The 19,770-nt window shown below is 46.7% G+C and overlaps 1 protein-coding gene across 1 annotated transcript in view; it reads left to right on the top strand.

Annotated features, from left to right (window-relative positions):
- Window positions 1–19,770, top strand: part of CSMD2 (CUB and Sushi multiple domains 2) — a gene marked incomplete at both ends in the record, with an annotated part of 669,667 nt that overhangs the window by 541,278 nt on the left and 108,619 nt on the right. Inside the window, 9 exon segments of the mRNA XM_079698551.1 lie at window positions 5,588–5,683; window positions 6,903–7,106; window positions 7,481–7,605; window positions 8,474–8,570; window positions 9,684–9,788; window positions 12,728–12,846; window positions 13,351–13,420; window positions 15,338–15,454; window positions 18,301–18,510. Of these exon segments, the coding sequence (XP_079554677.1) occupies window positions 5,588–5,683; window positions 6,903–7,106; window positions 7,481–7,605; window positions 8,474–8,570; window positions 9,684–9,788; window positions 12,728–12,846; window positions 13,351–13,420; window positions 15,338–15,454; window positions 18,301–18,510 (1,143 nt within the window).

Genomic DNA, 19,770 nt, shown 5'->3' with positions numbered 1-19,770 from the left:
TTTTCTTTTAATACCTTTGGAATTTACTTTGATTTATTATTTGAACTAGGGAACACCTAACCAACATCTTGCAAATTTAGTTAATCAGTTGTTCTAATGGAATTTTCAAAATACCAGATTCACATATATTAAGTTTTTATAAAGTTAAAGGTATGTTTCTAGACTCCTCTGTTTATTCTTGTATCAGTATCAAAAAGCTTTAATTAGTGTAACATTATAATAATGTTTAACACTATAATAATTTTAAACATATGGTACTGTAAGTCCCCATTGTCATTCTTGATTTTGAATTTTTAATTGATTATTCTTGCTTAATTTTGCTTCCAAATAACTTTTAGAAATATTATATCAAGTTAAAAAAATTGCATTGGAATTTTCATTGGAATGCCATTAAACTTATAAATTAATTGGGGGAGAACTCACATGTTTATAATAGTAACTCTATTTCCCATTAGGAATATGGTATGTCTCTCTATTATCTTTTGAAAGAAACAAACAAAAAAAAACCTTTGGAAAGGTGCTATAATTTTCATTTAGGCAGTATCCATTTTCTGTTGACTTTATTTCTAGATATTTTGTGGAATTTTTGTTGCTGCTACTGTAAATGAGTCTCCCCCCGGCATCACCTGCCGGCCCCACCATTATATTTTCTAAGTGGTCTTTGCTAGTATATTAGAAGACTGATATTTGGGGTATATTCATCTTGTAAAGTCATTGAACCCTCCATAATAATGCTAACACTGCCAACTGATTCTCCTGGGTCCTCTAGGCAAGAAGTGATATCGTCTGAAAATAAATCTGTCTCATTATTTTATCTCTTTTCAGTAGTTTTTCTTTTATTTTCTTCCATGGTTATTGGTCTAGTCAGGTATATTACCTTAACATCAATGTTAATATTTTATATATCAGTAAAAAAATCTATTTTGTGGGGCTTCCCTGGTGGCACACTGGTTGAGAGTCCGCCTGCTGATGCGGGGGACACGGGTTCGTGCCCCGGTCCAGGAGGATCCCACATGCCGCGGAGCAGCTGGGCCCGTGAGCCATGGCCGCTGGGCCTACGCGTCCGGAGCCTGTGCTCCATGGCGGGAGAGGCCACAGCAGTGAGAGGCCCGCGTAGCAAAAAAAAAAAATCTATTTTGTGATTATTTTAAATGGAACAAAATCGCTTACATAATATCCTATGATGATGTTTAATCTCTTTTGTATTAGTGGTTATACACAAGAAGAACAAAATAATCTGAAGAAAAATAGGAGGAGAGATGTCATGAAACAAAAGCAGAGGTTAATTAATTAGAAAATAATAACAAGCTCCACAAACTGAATGGTATATTCATAGTTGCCCTTTTTTCTCAGCTGGACCAGAGGTTTTGTATTGTTTAGTTTGTTTCATTTTGTTGGCTTCATTCTGTTTTATATTCAACTTATCAATTCTTCTGTAGACTTTGTTATTGTTTTCTAATTAATTGAACCCCGCTTTTGTTTCATAACATCTCCCCTTTTTTTTCAGATTATTTTATTCTTCTTGTTGTAACTTTTTGAATTGAGAGTTTTGTTTATTTTCTCTGTGTAATAAAGAAGCATGTTTACAGCATATATATATTCCCCTCTAAGCATAGTTTTGGCTTCATGCCGTAAATTTTGATATGTACTATTTTCATCATCATTACTTTCTAAATAATCCATGATCATGATTTACTCTTTCTGCCCAAGAGTTGTTTAAGGATGTCTCTTCTTTTTCCCCAAGAACCTGGATTTTGTTCCCGTTACATTTAAACATTTGTGTTAATTTCTATTTTTATTGCCAGGTAGTTAGAGAATGCGGCCTGTACCATTTCTACTTTGGGGATTCAATGAGGTCCTCTCAGTAGCCAAGGACATTTTTTTAATTCCTTAATTTTCTGAGAAGAATGTGTATTCTCTGTTGCGTAGAGAGAAGGGGCGAGCTCAGGCCCTGTGGTCACACTGCCTGGTCTCTAATCTCAGCTCTCCAACTTGCATGCTAGGTGCTTGCCACCACAATCCTTGGCCACTCTGAGCTTCAGTTTCCTCATGTGCAAAGTGCAAAAAGTAAAACTTCTACCTCCTAGATTTACTGTTAGGATTCAGTAAGCTTTGTAATAGCCATTAGATAAGGCTTACTCATTTTTATTATTCAAACCCATTATATCAGTGGTTCTCAATGAAATGGAACACCCCACACATACACACTCATCCAAGAGTGTAAATCAGGATTTTGGAGGGCAAGATGCTTTTTCAAAATCTCTTGATAGATAGATAGATATAAGTATATCCATAGATATAGAAGTATAAGCATAGGTACAGGTAGAGAGATAGGTATACACTTAGGACCTATAGATATAAATATGGATATAGGTATAGGGATAGATAGAAATGTAAATGACCAATAGAAATAGAAAGAAATAGGGATAGAGATAGATGACTGATAGGTGGATGGATGGATGGATAGATAGATGGATAGAGAGATAGACAGATAGATAGAGAAATAGAAGTATAGGATCTATATACATTAATATCAATATCCTCAGATCATCTCTTATTCCTCATATAGAGAAACACTGATGATGAGCCTTTGGTGCTGATGGGAGTGAACTGTGTCCCTGTCCCTGAGGCTGGGCTGGGGGAGAAAAAGAAAAGCTTGAAGACCACAACTCAACAGTCTTCATTTTGTTTTTCTATTTATATATCGATGAGAATGTTGTGTGAAAGTATCTGCCAGCACAATTGTGATATTTTGTTGTCTTCCTGTGTTTCTAACAATTTTTTATCTGTCTTTGCCTGATTTATCTTTTCTCATTTTCTTTGAGAGTCTTTTTCTTTTAAGAAGAAGTTTACTTATAAGTGAAACATGTGGCCTGCTATCTGTCACCTTGTTTTGTTCGTTCTGGGGTTTTGTTTGTTTTGTTTTGTTTTGCTTTTGCTTCTTCACGTTTCCATTCATACCTGACCCATCTCTAATTTCCAAGCTTTGCTGATACATTTGGACTTTACCAATGTTATTAGTAATTATTTTATAATTATGGACTTCTTCCCCAAGAACAAGTTTTTCCATTTGCATTTAGTTTTGTTACCTCTTTAACAATAATTAATTGGGTTTAACTATATTTTCCTAGCTGTCTTTATCCCTGATAGTTTTTGATTTCCCTACTTTTGTTCATTTTTTTAAAGTAGGGCTCCTCACTGCAGTACTTTCTGTCACCTTGCATGTATGAGAATGCCTTTCCTTTGATGTATCATGTAAATGACAACCTGATTATAAATCAAATTATGGGTCACAAACATTTCAAAGCTGCAGAGGTTACTTTATTGCAATAGTTAATATTATAGATGAGTTGACATTCAACCTGATTCTTTGTCCTTGTAGGCAACCCATGCTTTTCTCTTTTAAAAACCTTTCACATTTTTTTCTTTATTTTTAAAATTGAAAAGCCCACTAGGATGTGTTGTGGTGGAAATCTCTTTTCATTAATTAGATCTGGCACTTTGTGAACAATCTCATTCAAAAACCTCAAGTCTTTCTCAAGCTTAGAAAGTTGTCTTCCTTCTTAAATTATTTTTTCTCGTTCAATTTCTCTTGTCTTCTCTCTCTAGAATTCTTGATATATGCATATTAGATTTTTTTTCTGCCTGTCTTCCACGTCACTTGTCGTTTCTCTCATTAGTTTAATCTCTTGATCCTTTTTCTGTGGATTCTGGAAGAATTTCCCAAATTTAATCTCCACTTTGCTGTTCAATTTCTGCAGAATCCAGCACCATGTGCTAGAGTTTCTCATCTCTTTGTAGCTTTTATTGATCTCAGATCTGTTCTTTGACACATCTTCCTCCTCTAATTTCAGAGACGCAATGCTAAATTTAATCTTGTGACAACCGCTATTAAAAATCTTCTGAGATTTTTATCTGTTCTTTGTTGTAGTTCACATAAAGATACTTGCTTTGACTTCTGAGAGGTCTCCTACCTTAAAACTTTGGAATCTTTTCTTATGTCCAGTGATTTTACTGTGTGTTTATTCCTGGAGAGGGAGCGCTGCATACGTCCAGCACTGGAAGTTGAAATGGGTCCTGTGAGAGATTACGGGGGGTCCTACTCCACATATATCCGGCCAGATGATGGGAAAATGGAAAAGTTGAGTTTGTTCTGCTCACATTTATTGAGAGGAGGAACTAGAGATGGTGGTGAAAATCAAGAAAAGCTTTTCTTCATGAGTTTCTTTTTGCTTTGGCAGCCAGAATTTAGCTGGGCAGTGACTCCTAGGCTCAGCCTCCTGGGATCTATGTAAATCTAAGTGTGTTGTGAAAAAGGCTCTCTAATCCCCATGACCAGTAGCATCACATGGGCTTTCTGGAAGCACTGGTGGACCCCAGATGTGCCTCCCAATGGCTTCTTGGGTGGTTCCAACTCCAAGCCTCCCTGAAGTGGAGATGTAGCCTGGCTTTCTGTAACACCTACTTCCCTTCCGACAGTGGGGTCGGCAGACATTCCCAGGGGTCCCTAAGGCTATGGAGGGGCAGCATGCCGAGTGGTCATGCCACTGCCCATCACCCCACATTCTCCCTCAGCTTCCACAAGAAGGCGATGGTGAGCAGGACTCCACCTCATGGCTGCAGGTCCATCTGCACCACATCAAGCAGAAGATATATCTTTATCTTCTGACATAGAAGCTATTGGGCTTCCTTAGCTTCCTGTGCCTGTGCGGACTTTCCCCACTTTATTGTGTTATTGGTTGGGTGACAGTACACCCTGCTTTCCCTGGGATAGTCCCAGCTTTCACTTGGTTGTCCCAGCATAATTATTAATAGCATGCCCTTTGACTCTCAGAAGTGTCCTAGTATGAGCAATAAATTATATGATCACTCTGGTTGTCAATCATTTCACAGGGCATCTGGGAAAAGCCAGTTACTCTCCAGTGATTACATCACCCTCCTTTCCAGAACTTGGTGCCTTTTTTGTTTGTTTTTATCAGATTGATATCAGTTTTCCAAGTAAACCACCAGTCAGTTTGGTAATGGCCATTCTCCCCTATCCATGTGGGTCAACACATCTTCAGAAGCTTTCTCCTTTCCAAGCAGGTCATTTGATCTGAACCTATCTTTCTTGATCTATAAACTGCAGGTACTGAATGCCAACCTCACATTGACATGGGTCAACGTTAAGACCACGGATGTGAAAGCTTTCTGTAAACTTTAAACTGTAACTTGCAGTAAAAATGTGAGGTTTCGGGCTTCCCTGGTGGCGCAGTGGTTGAGAGTCCGCCTGCCGATGCAGGGGACACGGGTTCGTGCCCCAGTCTGGGAGGATCCCACATGCCGCAGAGCGGCTGGGCCCGTGAGCCATGGCCGCTGAGCCTGCGCGTCCGGAGCCTGTGCTCTGCAACGGGAGAAGCCACAGCAGTGAGAGGCCGGCGTATTGCAAAAAAAAAAAAGTGAGGTTTCATATTAGGAAGACCTGGGAGGTGGAAGGGGCTGCTGTGTGGGGTGTGGGCAGCCCCTCCATCCTGGCCAGGATTTTACCTGCCAGGCCCGACTGCTGGACTCACAGTCTTCCTCTCCTCCTTGCCCCTTATCTCTGCAGGAGAATCGCTGCCCTTGGCCACCTCCAATCAAGTCCTCATTAAGTTCAGTGCCAAAGGCCAAGTTCCAGCCAGAGGCTTCCACTTTGTCTACCAAGGTATGCAGGACGTGGACGTGGGAGGTGTGAAGGCAGTCTCAGTTCTTCAGAGAAAACAGGGACCTTTGACCCCCTAGTCTGAGCCTCATTATTAGGGTGTTTGGGGGCAGTTACTGGTTTATGGTGCAGTTCCCTGAAATTCAGTTGAATTTTATACATTCATGTACCCAACAGACAATTCTTGGACCAAACTCCACACTGGATAAGGGAAGAAATAATAGAAGGGAAGCTAATTTGCACACATACCCCCGCTGCCCATTGTCTGGCACAGTCCTGATGGCATTGGGAAGACCAGCCCAGGCCTCTTACCCAGACCCTCTCCCGTGGAGCTTGGTTTTGTCTGCAAGACCCAGTAAAGGTGTGGGGAAAACACAGGCTTTGGAGTGAGTTGGACATGGATTTGGATCCCAGCTCTGTCGATTTCTAACTGGGCACCAGCTACTCCTCCTCTTGGAGCCACAGTTTGTTCACCTGTAAAATGAGGGTGATCATATTACCTCACCAATGGCATTAAAAGAGTTCACAGAGTAGCTGGCATGAGGCAGGTAATCAGTGTCTGTTCCCTTCCATACAAGCCCAGAAAGGCCAAGTCTTGGAGCACCCTGGCCTCCACCTGGAGGCCCCAGCCTCCCTCTGTCCAGCAGAACATCCACTCTTCTAGGGCTCAGGTTCCAAGAATGGTCCTGTTCATTCCACCGCCCAGGATGAGCTGTATTGCCCTGTGCAGGGGTAATCCTGCCCCCTGGGACACCCCCCCTGGGGCCTGGGTTCAAAGGTCCTATTAGCCCCTGTAGGTAGGAGGAAGGGAGATTCAGGTCATGAGAGCAGGGCCCTGGGTAGGGTCTTCAGGCACAGGGGGTGCAGAGGGCAAAGGCAGGGTCAGGGGAGAAGGAAGGGCCATTCTCCCTGTTAGGGGACATGGGACCCTACTGGACAAGGGGCTTCACTGGGAAGGCGGAGAGCACGACTGGGCCTAAAGTCTGGGCCCAGGGGGCTCACAGTGCCTCCCGTGGTTTCCAGAAGCTGTGCTACAACATTGTGTGTCCAGCTATGTTTCAGTAAGATGGGCCTTATCCTAGAAAGCCCCCTACCCTTGCTCGGAGGGAAAGTGCCCAGAGCCTCTCAGGGTCCCACCCAGTTCCAGCCCCCCGGTGTGCCCATCCCCAGACCAGTTTCTAGAGGGGTGCGGCCTGCCCCTCAGCGCCTTTGTCCCCTGCAGCGGTGCCCCGGACCAGCGCCACGCAGTGCAGCTCGGTGCCGGAACCCCGCTATGGCAGGAGGCTGGGCAGTGACTTCTCGGTGGGCGCCACCGTCCGATTCGAATGCAACTCCGGCTACGCCCTGCAGGGCTCCCCAGAAATCGAGTGCCTCCCTGTTCCCGGGGCCTTGGCCCAGTGGAATGTCTCAGCACCAACGTGTGTGGGTGAGTCCTGGACAACCAGGACTTAGGGGCAAGGGTGGCCGGCCAACACCCAGCAAGACGCACAGCAGCCCCGCCAGCCAGAGTGACTTCAGAGCGGGACCCCTTCCAGCCAAGCCCTCGTCCTGTGGGTCGGCGTGAAGACAGCGAGGAGGAGCAGCGGGGGCTGCTGGGGGAGGGACATGGGGGCGGGGCAGCGGGAACCAGGTCCCTCAGGAGGGTCGTATGGGGAGGAGCCACGGGAGGGGGCGGGGTTGGGGCCCAGGGTGGGGAAGCCAGCCTGGGGTGGAGTCACAGCGAGGCTGGGGGCCCTGGGAGGGATCTGCCGAGGAAGCTCCCCTGGGGACCCACAGAGACCAGAGCGGCCTCTTTCCCAGTGCCCTGTGGCGGCAACCTCACGGAGCGCAGGGGCACCATCCTGTCCCCCGGCTTCCCCGAGCCGTACCTCAACAGCCTCAACTGCGTGTGGAAGATCATGGTCCCCGAAGGCGCTGGCATCCAGGTGAGGGCCAAGGGGGTGCCGGGGGCAGACACAGCATCCTGACCCTGCCCCTCAGGCCAGGTGTGCGGGGGAGGCCCACAAACAGAAAAACACAACAGCTCCCGGATCAGGAAGGACAAGGGGTGGGCACTGGCTCGGCCATTAGGGAAGCCAGAAGCAGGAGGTGGGCCTGGAGCTGGAGTGTGAAGGCTGGGGAGGAATCGTAGATATTTCTCAAACGGCTTGAAGGGTTCTGTTCTTCAGAGTGTGGGGGGATGGAAGAGGAGGCATTGCAGGTGAGGGGGAGGGAGCAAACCGGCAAGCACAGACGAAGCAGGGACAGCGCCCGGTGCACACCTGGGGCGTCGCCCCTGCAGCCTGAGGCCGCAGTGGAATCGGGACCATACTGGTGCCCGGGGGTGACAGCCAGCTGGAGGAGGCCCAGGACAGCTGCAGCGGCCGGGAGGAGGGCCCGGGGCGGGCAAGGCCAACAGAGGGGAGCCGCAGGGACTCAAGGTGGACAGGTCCAGCCAGGCGCGGGTTATACTGGCTCACAGCTGCAGGATGTCTGGTGCAGTCGAGACAGGAAAGTGAGGAAACCCAAGGAGTGTTGGAGAAGTGAGGAGGAGGCCAGCTGGCCCGAAGTAGCCTGGACTTGCCTTTCCCCGTTCTCTACCTGACAGAGTACCCCACTGCCGTGCAATCATCTCACACCTCTCTCCGCCACTGGACAATGAGCTACTGGAGGACAGGGACTGCATCTTACTTTTATCAGAGTTCCTAGCACAGTGTCGGGTCCAGACTAGGTGCTCCTCCCTTCACGTAGATGGGAAGGGAGGAAAAGAGGGAGGGCTGCCTAACCCATGATTCAATCCCCCTGCCTTTCCAGATTCAAGTCGTCAGTTTTGTCACAGAGCAGAACTGGGACTCCCTGGAAGTGTTTGATGGTGCAGACAACACTGTAACCATGCTGGGGAGTTTCTCAGGTGAGGCGGGGCTTCTAGGGACCTGGACTCTGAGGGCAGTAGTGGACTTTCATTATTAGTATTGAAATGTAATTCACATGCCATAAAATTTACCATTTTAAAGTGTACAATTTAGTGGGGTTTAGTATATTCACAAGCTTCTACAACCATCACCGCTATCCAATCCCAGATCATTTTCATCACCCCAAAAAGAAACCAGGTACCCATTTGTACACACTCCCCGTTGTCCCGCACCCCCGCACCCCCTGGCAACCACTAAGCTACTTTCCATCTCTATGGATTTGCTCGTTCCAGACATTTCATATAAATGGAGTCATACAATATATGACCTTCTGGGTCTGGTTTCTTTCACTCAGTGTAACGTTTTCAAGGGTCACCATGTACAGCACACATCAGCACTTCACCGTGTGGACAGACCACATTTCATTCATCCATTCATCAGTTGATGGACATTTGGTTGTTCCCAACTTGTTGGCTAATTATGAATAATGTTGCTATGGACATTCACATACAAGTTTCCTTGGGAACATGTTTTCAAGTCTCTTGGGTATACACCTAGGAGTGGAATTCCTGGGTCCTATGTGATTCTATATTTAACTTTTTTGAGGGACTGTCAGCAGAGTGGCCACACCACTTTCCATTCCAGCAGTGGACTTCTAAGTGTGGTGTATGATTTTGCCCAAAGGTCAGGGCAATTATCTGGGTCTTGTAGACCCCAGAACTTCATGCTGCCAAGACCTAAGAGGTGTCATGTGCCCCAGATAAACTGTCTACACTGCCTGAATGGCCTAGAGAATTATCCACGTCAGAGTCACTTTGAAGACGCCTGGAAGGGGACCAAAGTCATAGGCCACCTGAGGGAAGTCACCCTGCTGCTGGCATGTGGCTCTGCCACTGCTATTTTGCAGGAAGTTGTTTGGAGTCTCTCCTCCCTCAGCCGCTGGAGACCCAGCACACTAAGGCAAGCTAATTTGTCATTCAGTGAGTTTGATAACTGGGGACATCTGGGGGCCTTGGGAGCAGAACGTCAGCAGGTAGCAACAGCCGGTGAAATGGGGAGGTGCCCAGGGGTGAGGAGAGGCTAAGTCTGATTGGTCTCCATTTCCTCGCCAGGTACAACCGTGCCTGCCCTGCTGAACAGCACCTCCAACCAGCTCTACCTGCATTTCTACTCAGACATCAGCGTGTCTGCAGCCGGCTTCCACTTGGAGTACAAAAGTGAGAATCCAGAGTGTCAGCTGCTTGCAGGGTTCAGGGTGGGAACTGACAGGGCCCAAGTTCCCACAAGGATCAGGGGTTATCCTGGGGCTATATATTCTCCACCCCACTGAAGCCTTACGCCCAACTAGATGAGGATGCTCAAGCTCAGAGAAGGTCTGAAGCCTCCTCAAGACACACAGCCAGGAAGTGGTGGAGCCAGGGTTCTCACCCAAGGGTCCGTTCCTCAGAAACCTGTGTGCTTCCTCTGTGTCCACACAGGAGTGGGAGGGGGGGCCTGGTCACCGGCTTGGGCCCAGTAAATTATTTGGGGTGTGAGACAATGGAGGTTCTCTCCTCCTCCAGTCCTAAAAACTAGCTTCTCCAACCCCTGGTCAATGATGCAACTGTCCTTGAAGTTCTCCTCATTGCAAACTTCACTCCTCTCCCACTCTCAAAACCTTACATCCTGGCTTCCAGCATCCCTCAGTGGTCACAACTAAAAACTCTTAAAGAAAAAGGGTGGCAGGGGGAAGGAGAGGTACAAACTACTGGGCATAAGATAGGCTCAAGGATGTATTGTACAACACGGGGAATATAGCCAATATTTTATAATAACTGTAAGTGGAAAGTAACCTTTAAAAATTGTATTAATTTTTTTTTAATTTTTAAAAAAAGAAAAGGAAAAGGGCTGTGCCTTGTGGGGCGACAAAGACAGAGGTTGCTGGGGTAGCTGCTTTCATCCTGAGACGTCCTGCCCATCCCCATCCCCACTGGGTACAGGAAAAAATATGTTGGCAGCAGTGTTTGCCATGCATTCATTCAGCAATTACTTATAGGGTATTTACAATGTGCCAGGTGCGATGCTGGGATTGGGTAAGATCAAGATGGGTGAGTCCCCTCTGAGTCCACAGGAGAGAGGCAGACACGTGGACAGAGCAGGACATGACAGCATTCCAGGTGCTCACAGGGGTGTCGCCAGGAGGTACAGCAGTGGTTCAAAGGATAGAACAGTCACTTCTCCCAGAGGCTGGTGGAGAAGTGAATGTCATGAAGAAACCCTGGACACCTGCAATGTGGCACGCCCTGTGCTAACTGCCCATGGAACAAAGATGAATAAGGCACAAAGCACAAAGTCTAGGGGGAGAGATGGACATGGAAACAGTAATTGTAGTTCAACCTGATATGCTAAGGGTGTACAGAAGAGGGGAGCTAACCCTGGCCACGTGAGACTTTACAGAAGGGGTACCTGAGTTAGATTTAGAATGAGAAGTAAGAAATGGGGGAAGGTGTGGTTGGCTGGACCATCTTGGACAGGATGGGCAGATGGAAGCCCCACTTGCTGCTAGAGGCCTGATAGGGTCAGCATTGCCCAGCTGGTCTCAAAATGAATGAGCTTTGTCCAGGTAGTTGGAAGAGGATTAGCTGGATCCCAGGATGTTCATCACCTGGAAGAACTGAAATGTGCAGCTGGTCAGAAAGCCCTGGGGCAGCTGGAAGCCAAGACCCTGCAGGGTGGAGGATAGGACAGGGACCTCCAAGACCTTCCTCCCACAGACCTCTCAGGCCTCACTCACCCAGCAGGGTGAAGTATCCTGGGCTCTTGAATAATTCATACTTTTCCTTTCACCCTCTCGTCTCTGTTCTCTCCAGTTTTGTTTCCTTATCCAATATTTAAATTTGAGTTCTTAAATGTTCCCTAGAATCTTCTCTTTTCTTACATGTTCCAAAGATAGAACTTTCCTAAATCTCTTTGCCGTTCTACTGCCTCATTCCCAGGAAAAATTCACCTTTCTGAATTTTTGTTGCTGTTGCTGTTGTTCAAAAGAATGGGTAGTTTTCTCAGTAGCTGGTGTTTATCATGCACTGTCCTCTCACAGTGGAAAGAACTAGGGGAAAACAGAGGTCTCCATTAGTATTTGGAGACTGAAATTCCTAGGAGCCAGTACCCTGTAGTTGTGTTTGTTTTGTAGATAATCTACAAAGAGGGTACAGAAGGGGAGAATTAACTGCTATTGTAGAGGCAAATGGTTTTGAAGGGTACTGAAAAGTCTTGTCTACTGCTGTGACTCATATTTAATATTTATTTAATTGAAATGGAAATGAAACAATATGCTTTCAGAAGTAATAAATTGCATATGATTTTTTTAAGTCTTCCTTTGTTGTAAGCATGGCTTAAATAAAATCAAGCTATGCAATGTAAAGAAATTAGAATGGACTTTTCTCTGTGTCCTATATCTTCCTCTCTCGGTCCTCACCTCTCTCCCCATTGCGTTCTTCTCCCACCACACGCTTTGGCTCTTGCTTTCTCTTTCTCTCTGCCCCTCCTCCTCCTTCTGTCTACCACTGCCATTCCAGTAAGCAGGTGTCAGGTTACTAAGTTGTGATCACTCCCACTAAATACTGAGTTGTCTTCTACTTGGACTGCAGGGAAGAGTGGGGCAAAAAGAGACAAGATAACAGTTGAGATGAAGTACTTTCAATTCAGTTTGATGATTGTTTTAATATTGTCCTTGGAGTCTTTTGGCCCAGATGCTGGGATTTGTGGATTTAGGCCCAAACAACTTCCATTTCCAAGCACCACATTCACTTCTTAAAAGCACATGTAGGACAAAAGTTGCTTGGGAAGAGCATGATGGAACTTCTTGAGGTGATAGCAATGTTGTATAGTTTTGAGCCCGAGGGCCTCTGGACAGCCAGAGTCCCCAGATGATACCCGCCTGCCCCAGGAGGCTTTGGTCTGTTGAGCCTCTGTGCCATATGAACATTCTGATTTTCTCATGTGCTGGGAGATGAAAGGCTTAGGAAACCCTGGCCTAGAGGCTGGGAGGAGAGAAAGCAGAGAAGACACAGCTTGGAGGCAGCTTCTCCTCCCTGCTGCCAGCCATGCCCTCGGCCTGCTCTTACGTCCACCTGATGGGCTTGTCCATTCTCCCGTTGTCTGTCTCTGTCTGGTCTAGCGGTGGGCCTGAGCAGTTGTCCAGAACCTGCTGTGCCCAGTAACGGGGTGAAGACTGGCGAGCGCTACTTGGTGAACGATGTGGTCTCTTTCCAGTGTGAACCGGGATATGCCCTCCAGGTACCTCCCATTGACCCCCAGGGCCGCAAAGGTGTCCCCTGAGCTGGGGTCAGCCAGCCTTCCCCAGGCAGAGCTGCAGTCGCCAAAGAACAGAGAGAAGCCCCCCAGATCCCTCAGGCACCGTTATCCCCTCTTGGAGCTGTTCATGAAAAAGACAAAGTGCTGACTTTAGCCATTTGACACAAGCCAGCCTTGAATGTGTTCCTGCAAAGTTTCGGTTTGATTAGACTTTAGGAAAATTTAATTTTCCTTTGAAGGCAGTGAGGGACTCTGGAAATTAAAGGAGTCTCACAAGAAACCTTTAGTAATGAGAATTCTTTAGCAATAGCTGCTAATAAGCATCCTTCCCCAGATCTCTCTCCCTCTGACTCACTCTCCATTCCACAGTGGATCCATGTGTCTTGTTCCTTGACCCAAGGTCCCAGAACAAGCCCCCTGCTCCAGGTTGTACACGCAATTGTGCCCGTGGGGGCAGCTAGCCCACCCTGTTCTTGATTCCTCCAGGGCCACGCCCACATCTCCTGCATGCCCGGGACCGTGCGGCGCTGGAACTACCCTCCTCCGCTCTGTATTGGTAAGAGAGTCCCCACTTTTCCAGTTCATTCAAATCCATTTCTACCAGGGCTTTGAGTTCAGTGACATATCACTGGGATCAAGTTTGACTCCAAAGGAAGTTTGATATTCCGGGTCTGCTCACAGGCAGTATTTTAGACTGATGTTTTTGTAAGCTTTAACTCTCAAGATTTTCCTGACTTTTGGATACCTTCACCCACCAAATGAAACATGATAGGAGGCTTACCCGTTCGAAAACCTGATGATGGCCATTCTGATTCCAGATAATCGACCAAACCCCAAATGGAACCTCTGGGCACTTTGGGCTTTCCCCTGTGACTTCTCGTGGGACAGACAGATGGAGTCCACTGATAGAGGAAGGCTGAGGGTTCCCTGTGAAACGAGGACTTGGTTTGGTTTCTGTGCCGAGTAGTGATGAAGAGATCATTGGATAGAAGAAAAGACAGGATCTCCACCCTCAGAAGCTTGTAGTCAGCTTGGGGCAGGGGGAACATCCCTTTATTGAAGGTCTGCCACCTGCCGGGCACCAAGCTACGTGTCTCCTCACCACAGCTCTTCAGGGCAGCTGTCATCACCCTCATTTTTGCAAATAGGAAAACTAAGGCTTTTAGGATTCAGAAGAAAGTGGCAAAGTTGAGAATGGAAACCTAGGTTTCCCTGATGCCCCGCCAACTGTCAAGTGCAAGTCTAGGCTAACCTTCGGGTAGGAAACAAGGTGAACCAAGGGCGTGGCAGTGGAGTATATGACATTTCCCTTCAGTGATCTCATCAGGATACAGACCTGGTCATCTGCATAACAGTCAGAAATGGGACTGGTCAGCCCAGGGCCCTTTCCCCATCCTGTATCACAAAGGCCTTGCCCAGGGGACTGCTCATAGAACAGCAGCTGCCGAGGCTGAGGGTGTACTGTGTGTGCCAGCCACTGTTCCAAGTCAAGCGAAGCCCTTTCTGTTGTAACCTCATAACCACCCTGTGACACAAGTGCTGGGTGGGGGAAACTGAGGTTTGGGGGTTTGGGGTGGAGGGAGTTAGAGCTGGCCCAAAGTCACTCAGGAAGTGGGAGCATTGGGATTGTGACCCCAGGGGTCAATGCCCAGGTCCCCACTTTGCACCCGGGCACTGATCCCTTCGGGTCTGTGTGCTCGAGTAGTCCTCTCCCCAGAAGGCATTTGTGTAGCCATGGCATATGGCCTCCCCTCCGCTCCTTTCTGTGGCCTCCCATGACAAGCTAACCCCTTTCTGCTCACACAGCCTTTTCCTAATAAGATGTAAAAGGAAAGAATCGCCATCAACTGACCAGGCTGCAGTCGTGCCCCAGCCCTGCGTCTTCAGGTGACTGTGACAGAAGTCACCTCGATTGGAGATTCAGATGCCCCAACCCCTCCTGGGATGAAATAATCACAGTCACTTTGGCTCAGGGCGTGTGTCCACGCTCTGAGGGTGGGCTCGTGGTGGGGCTCTTCTGTTGACCACCCAGTCCCACGGAATATGTATTTGTAAAGAGCCTGGTCGTGTGCCAGTGCACCCCGTCCCCTTCTTTCCTATTTTTCAGTCCTGGAAGAGTTGACTGGACAGTGAGGAGAGGGAGATTTGGGGGATAGTGTAGGAAATGGTCACACTTCTCTTGGGGCAGACCACTTTTGCTGCATGACCTCACTAAGGAAACTGACTTTGAAGGGCATGCTCAAGGTCAAGCATCCGTAACTTGGGTTTGTGGATGGCTGGGCAGACCTAGGATATGCTTCCGTTCCTGGATTTACATACTCAGTTTGGCCCTTGTCTGCAGTTTTTTAGGGAGATGACTTACAGGTTCCTTTGGGTTCTCAAAGGGAAATTGACTTGGGAAAGTCCAAATGCTGCATGGCCCCGTACTGACCTCACTGCAGTCCTAATGCTCTGTCTGGTCTCACGGTCACAGCGCAGTGTGGAGGAGCAGTGGAAGACATGGACGGGGTGATCCTGAGCCCCGGCTTCCCGGGAAGCTACCCCAGCAACACGGACTGCTCCTGGCAAATAGCACTGCCCGTGGGCTTTGGTAAGTCTTCACACCCAGGCCTCTGGCTTAAAGCAGCTGTCTGCGGCTGTCAGCAAAACCTCTGCTGAGTCCATTTAGCTCTCTGCCTCTCTGCTTCCTCAGCGGTCGACCTCTTGTGCAAGCATGAGGATCAATTAGGAATGGTAGAGATTAACGGGCCTTGGGGACATAAAATAGGGAAAAAAATTCAGGGACTGCCATTATTATTTTTATCATTTGAACAGTGGGCTAAAATGTGGAATGAGAAATTACTCAGGGCTGGTTAAAAAAGAAAAAAACAATCTATTTTACTGAGACTGGACTTCAGCCTGTTCTTTTAATTCCAGTATCTAATTTCTCAGCCTAATTAAATTGAGCCAAGGTCAACGTGAAATTGAGTTTGCGTTCTTTATACTCACCTTCTAGCTGGCCTTAGAGGTTGGGAGGTGTCTTTGTGTGTGTGTGTGTGTGTGTGTGTAGACACGGGTTGGCGTGGTGTAGAGGACACTGATCTGGGTACAAAATTAAATTAGTGGAGATTCATGTGTTGTGCACTGGGAATGTAATCTAACCCCCAGTATTTCTGTTGAAGAGATAAAGGATTTATGTTGAATGGAATTTATAGGCTGTACACATAGGTCATCTTGCCCAAGTCATTTCTCTGCTCCTACAAATGAAATGTCCTGAGGAGATCACTGCTGCACAGGCCTGTGAACCCCCAGTCTGTGACCTCAGGAGTGAAGACCACCTCTTTTGTCCTTTATTTTTCATCCTAGAGTGGGTCTTCTGATGGAGAAGAAGCTTTTAAGAGAAAGTGATCTAACTAAAGATCTAAATCTTACCTGAGGGGAGGAGAGAGGTTGTGACCCTCAGAAAATGGAGTCATATTAAGTACCATCTCCTGAAGGAAACTGGGGATGGATGATCAGGGTACAAAATGATGATGACTTTGGCAGCCTTGGGAAACTTCAGATTTTGAGACATTGAGGAAAGAGGAGCTGGGAGACCCTATAGCTCTGCATCCAGGCACGAGTCAGAAGAAGTTCAGATGATAAAGGGCTGGAGGGAGGGCTACATCCAGAGGAAAACAAGTTTAAGTGGGAGGTGCATCACCTTCTTTGTATGTCTCGATGTTCAGCCACCAGAGACCTCTATCTTTAAGTCCTCCAGGAAGTCATCCTCTTGCAGGGACCGGTCACAGAAGACCAGATCCCTTGCTTTCAAGTTAGTGTTGGACTCCAAACAAGCCCTAATGGCACCTGCTTTGTGTTTTAAAGCCGCTGCATTTACAAACTTCTGCCACTAGATGGCGGCAGTCAGGCAGCTCAATTCAGAAATTCTGCAATCCTTGAAGAGCCCTTTTCACGGACGTGCAGCCACGGTGCTGGGATGACGCATGGGCGGTGGGCTGGAAAGCATAGGTTCCGCAGATAAGTACAAAGGTGCTCAATGTAAAGTTATCTGTAATTTGGAGACAATATACATGTTAAATAATAGGAGAGTGAATAGTGTGGCTGGATAATTCATTAAATGGAATTAATTAATATGTAGTTAAAATCAATGAACTGTATCTTTACATATCAACAAGGACAGACCTTTAAAAACACATGCTAAATTTAAAAGTTTACAAAACTCTATATAGAGTTTAATAAGATTCATGCAAATGTTTAAAACAAACCAGATGTATTTAAGAATCTAAAAACATGAACTGGGAGCTATCTTCCAAATTCATGGGAGTGACTGCCTCTGCAGAGAGAAGGACAATGGGAGAGGGCAGGAGACATGAAGGTATATGCCAAGTCTTTATTTTATTTAAATAATCAGATGCAAAAAATTCACGCCTATGTGCTCATTCTAAGCAAATTATAAAGTACAGATGAGCAAATTATAAAAATTCTAATTTATCTGTAACCGCACCATGCAGAAATAATCACTCACAGCTTAGTCCTCACCATCAAAATGTGACCTTCATGAAGACAAGGGCCTTGTAGATCTTGTTCCTCCCCGTGCAGTGCCCACCTAGCACAGCCCTGATGCATGGCAAGAGCTCAATAAATGTTGTTAGTGAATCAATGAATAGTCCTCCGGTTTTTTAATACAAAAATTCGAACTGTATGCTACATACTACTTTGCAGTCAGATTTTCATAATTAACATTGCAGACTTCTTTCTATGCTTAGAAATATATTTCTTCAATAATAGTAATCTAATTTTGAGAGATCTTATCAATAAGTATCAGTAGTCCCACCTTTATTCTTCAAAGAATATATTAATATGTAAGTTAAGATATTAATGAGATCCATTTAACCTGTTGGGTTGCTAGGAGGTCTTGATTAATCCAATAAGATCCCAAAGTATAAACTTCACTTGGCATCTTAATAGAACCAATAGGACGATGTATTCTTCTAATTTCTGAATCATCCTAAGTGCTCTGGAAAATACCAGTATTGAAGTTCATGTCTTTTGATTGGATGTAGTTATGTTTAAGTGGTGGTATTTTTAAGTAAAAAGTTTATTTTAACAAAGCTATCTTTATGCTGATACTACACATATGAATCCTAAATTTAATCAGGTGTTAATCCTGAACTTCGTTTCCCATAAAATAAAACAGACTCAAGACGGCACTCTGAAATGACTGATGCCTTTCATTTCAAATGAATAATATAAATACTTTTAAGTTCAGTCCTGCCTGAAGACGAGAGACTGGGCTGGACTGGTGATTCCCCACATGTGGTCTGTGAACCCTAACTGGGTGGGCAGTCTATAGAGGGGACCCGTGGGCTCTGGCAGGTGATGCTTTCATGAGGCGGCACATGGGATGCGGGACGGTATTGCTCTGGGCACTGTCTGCCTCTGTCTTGCTCCCAGGAGCTCACATCCAGTTCCTGAACTTCTCCACCGAGCCCAACCATGACTTCATAGAAATCCGGAATGGCCCCTATGAGACCAGCCGCATCATGGGCAGATTCAGTGGAAGTGAGCTTCCCAGCGCCCTGCTCTCCACATCCCACGAGACCACCGTGTATTTCCACAGTGACCACTCACAGAACCGTCCGGGATTCAAGCTGGAGTATCAGGGTGAGGACAGGGAGGGCCCATCCATCCCCACCTCTTACAACCACCCGTCTTCCCAGCCTTCTGCCTAGGGGAGGAGGGAACCCAGGAAGGACGGGGAGGTGGGGGGCAGGCCCGACCACCGTGACATGTCTCTCTGGCCCACAGAGGCTGTTGAACCCCTTCGACAAGCCCTTCCCAGGGCGGCAGCCCCAAAGCGCCTTCTCAGGCTCCATCCCCAACCCCGCCCAACATCCAGCAGCTTCCCCTGAGCAAGTGACCCATCAGTCCCCCTCAGGCATCCCCGAGTGTCCAACCAGCCACTGCCCCTTGGCCTTGAGAGGCTCACTTCCTCCTCTGGGTCCTCCCCCGTGTGTCAGTTATGCTCAGCAAAGCTCCTCCTCTGACATGATGAAGGATTCCAGTAACAATTCTTGTAACAAGTCCAGAAGCGCCCACTGAGCCTTAACGATGAGACAGGTGCGTTTACTCTTGCTGAGGGTTTCCCTGTGTGAGGCCAGACCACGCTCACCACAGCTCCCCCATCCTGAGCTGGAGTCCTGTGACTGGCCCTCTCCTCCTGGAAAAGCTCCATCCACTCCAGCTCAGGCTTCCCCTGTGGAGGGGCTGTTACCTGTGCCCATGCAGCTGTGCCCACCTGTGCAGCGGTACACAGGCCCTGATCGGACCCGACGTCTCCTTTGGGGGCTTTCCTAGTGTGACTAACTGAACCATTTGTTCTAACCTTTTTGCCCAGATTCTTCCACTGAATTTTTTTTCATGTGTTTAGACTTTTTTCCAAGGCTAGTACATGCTTGTCAAAAAATTGAAACATCACAGAAGTTTTTGTGAGTGCATCACAGAAAGTCAAAATTCTCCCATAACCCTGCCTTATGCAGAGATATCAACTTGTAACAGTTTGCTTTTCCCATTTTTTCTGCACATATACTGATGTAACTATATTTTTAACCAAAATTGGATCACTATAGATACTGTTTTGCAATCTGCTTTTTTTAAGTTAAGTTTTAATTACACAGACAGTCTACAAACACACCTACCGTGTTAAAAAAGAAAGGGGGAGGGAGAAAGAGGAAAGAAGGAGGGAGGGAAGGAGGGAAGGAGAGAAGGGAGGGGAGGGAGGAATTAAGAAATTAAAACATTACAAACATTAAAACAGGTAAGGCCAAGCTTTCTTTGTCTACAGCCTCCAAACCCAGAATTATTCCCCAGAAATAACCACTATTGTTTTGATGTGATCTTTCCAGATCTTTTCCCACACGTTGC

Source organism: Hyperoodon ampullatus, assembly GCF_949752795.1.
Source record: "Hyperoodon ampullatus genome assembly, chromosome: 2".
Taxonomy (NCBI): Eukaryota; Metazoa; Chordata; class Mammalia; order Artiodactyla; family Ziphiidae; genus Hyperoodon; species Hyperoodon ampullatus.
This window is presented reverse-complemented; position numbering and strand designations above follow the sequence as displayed.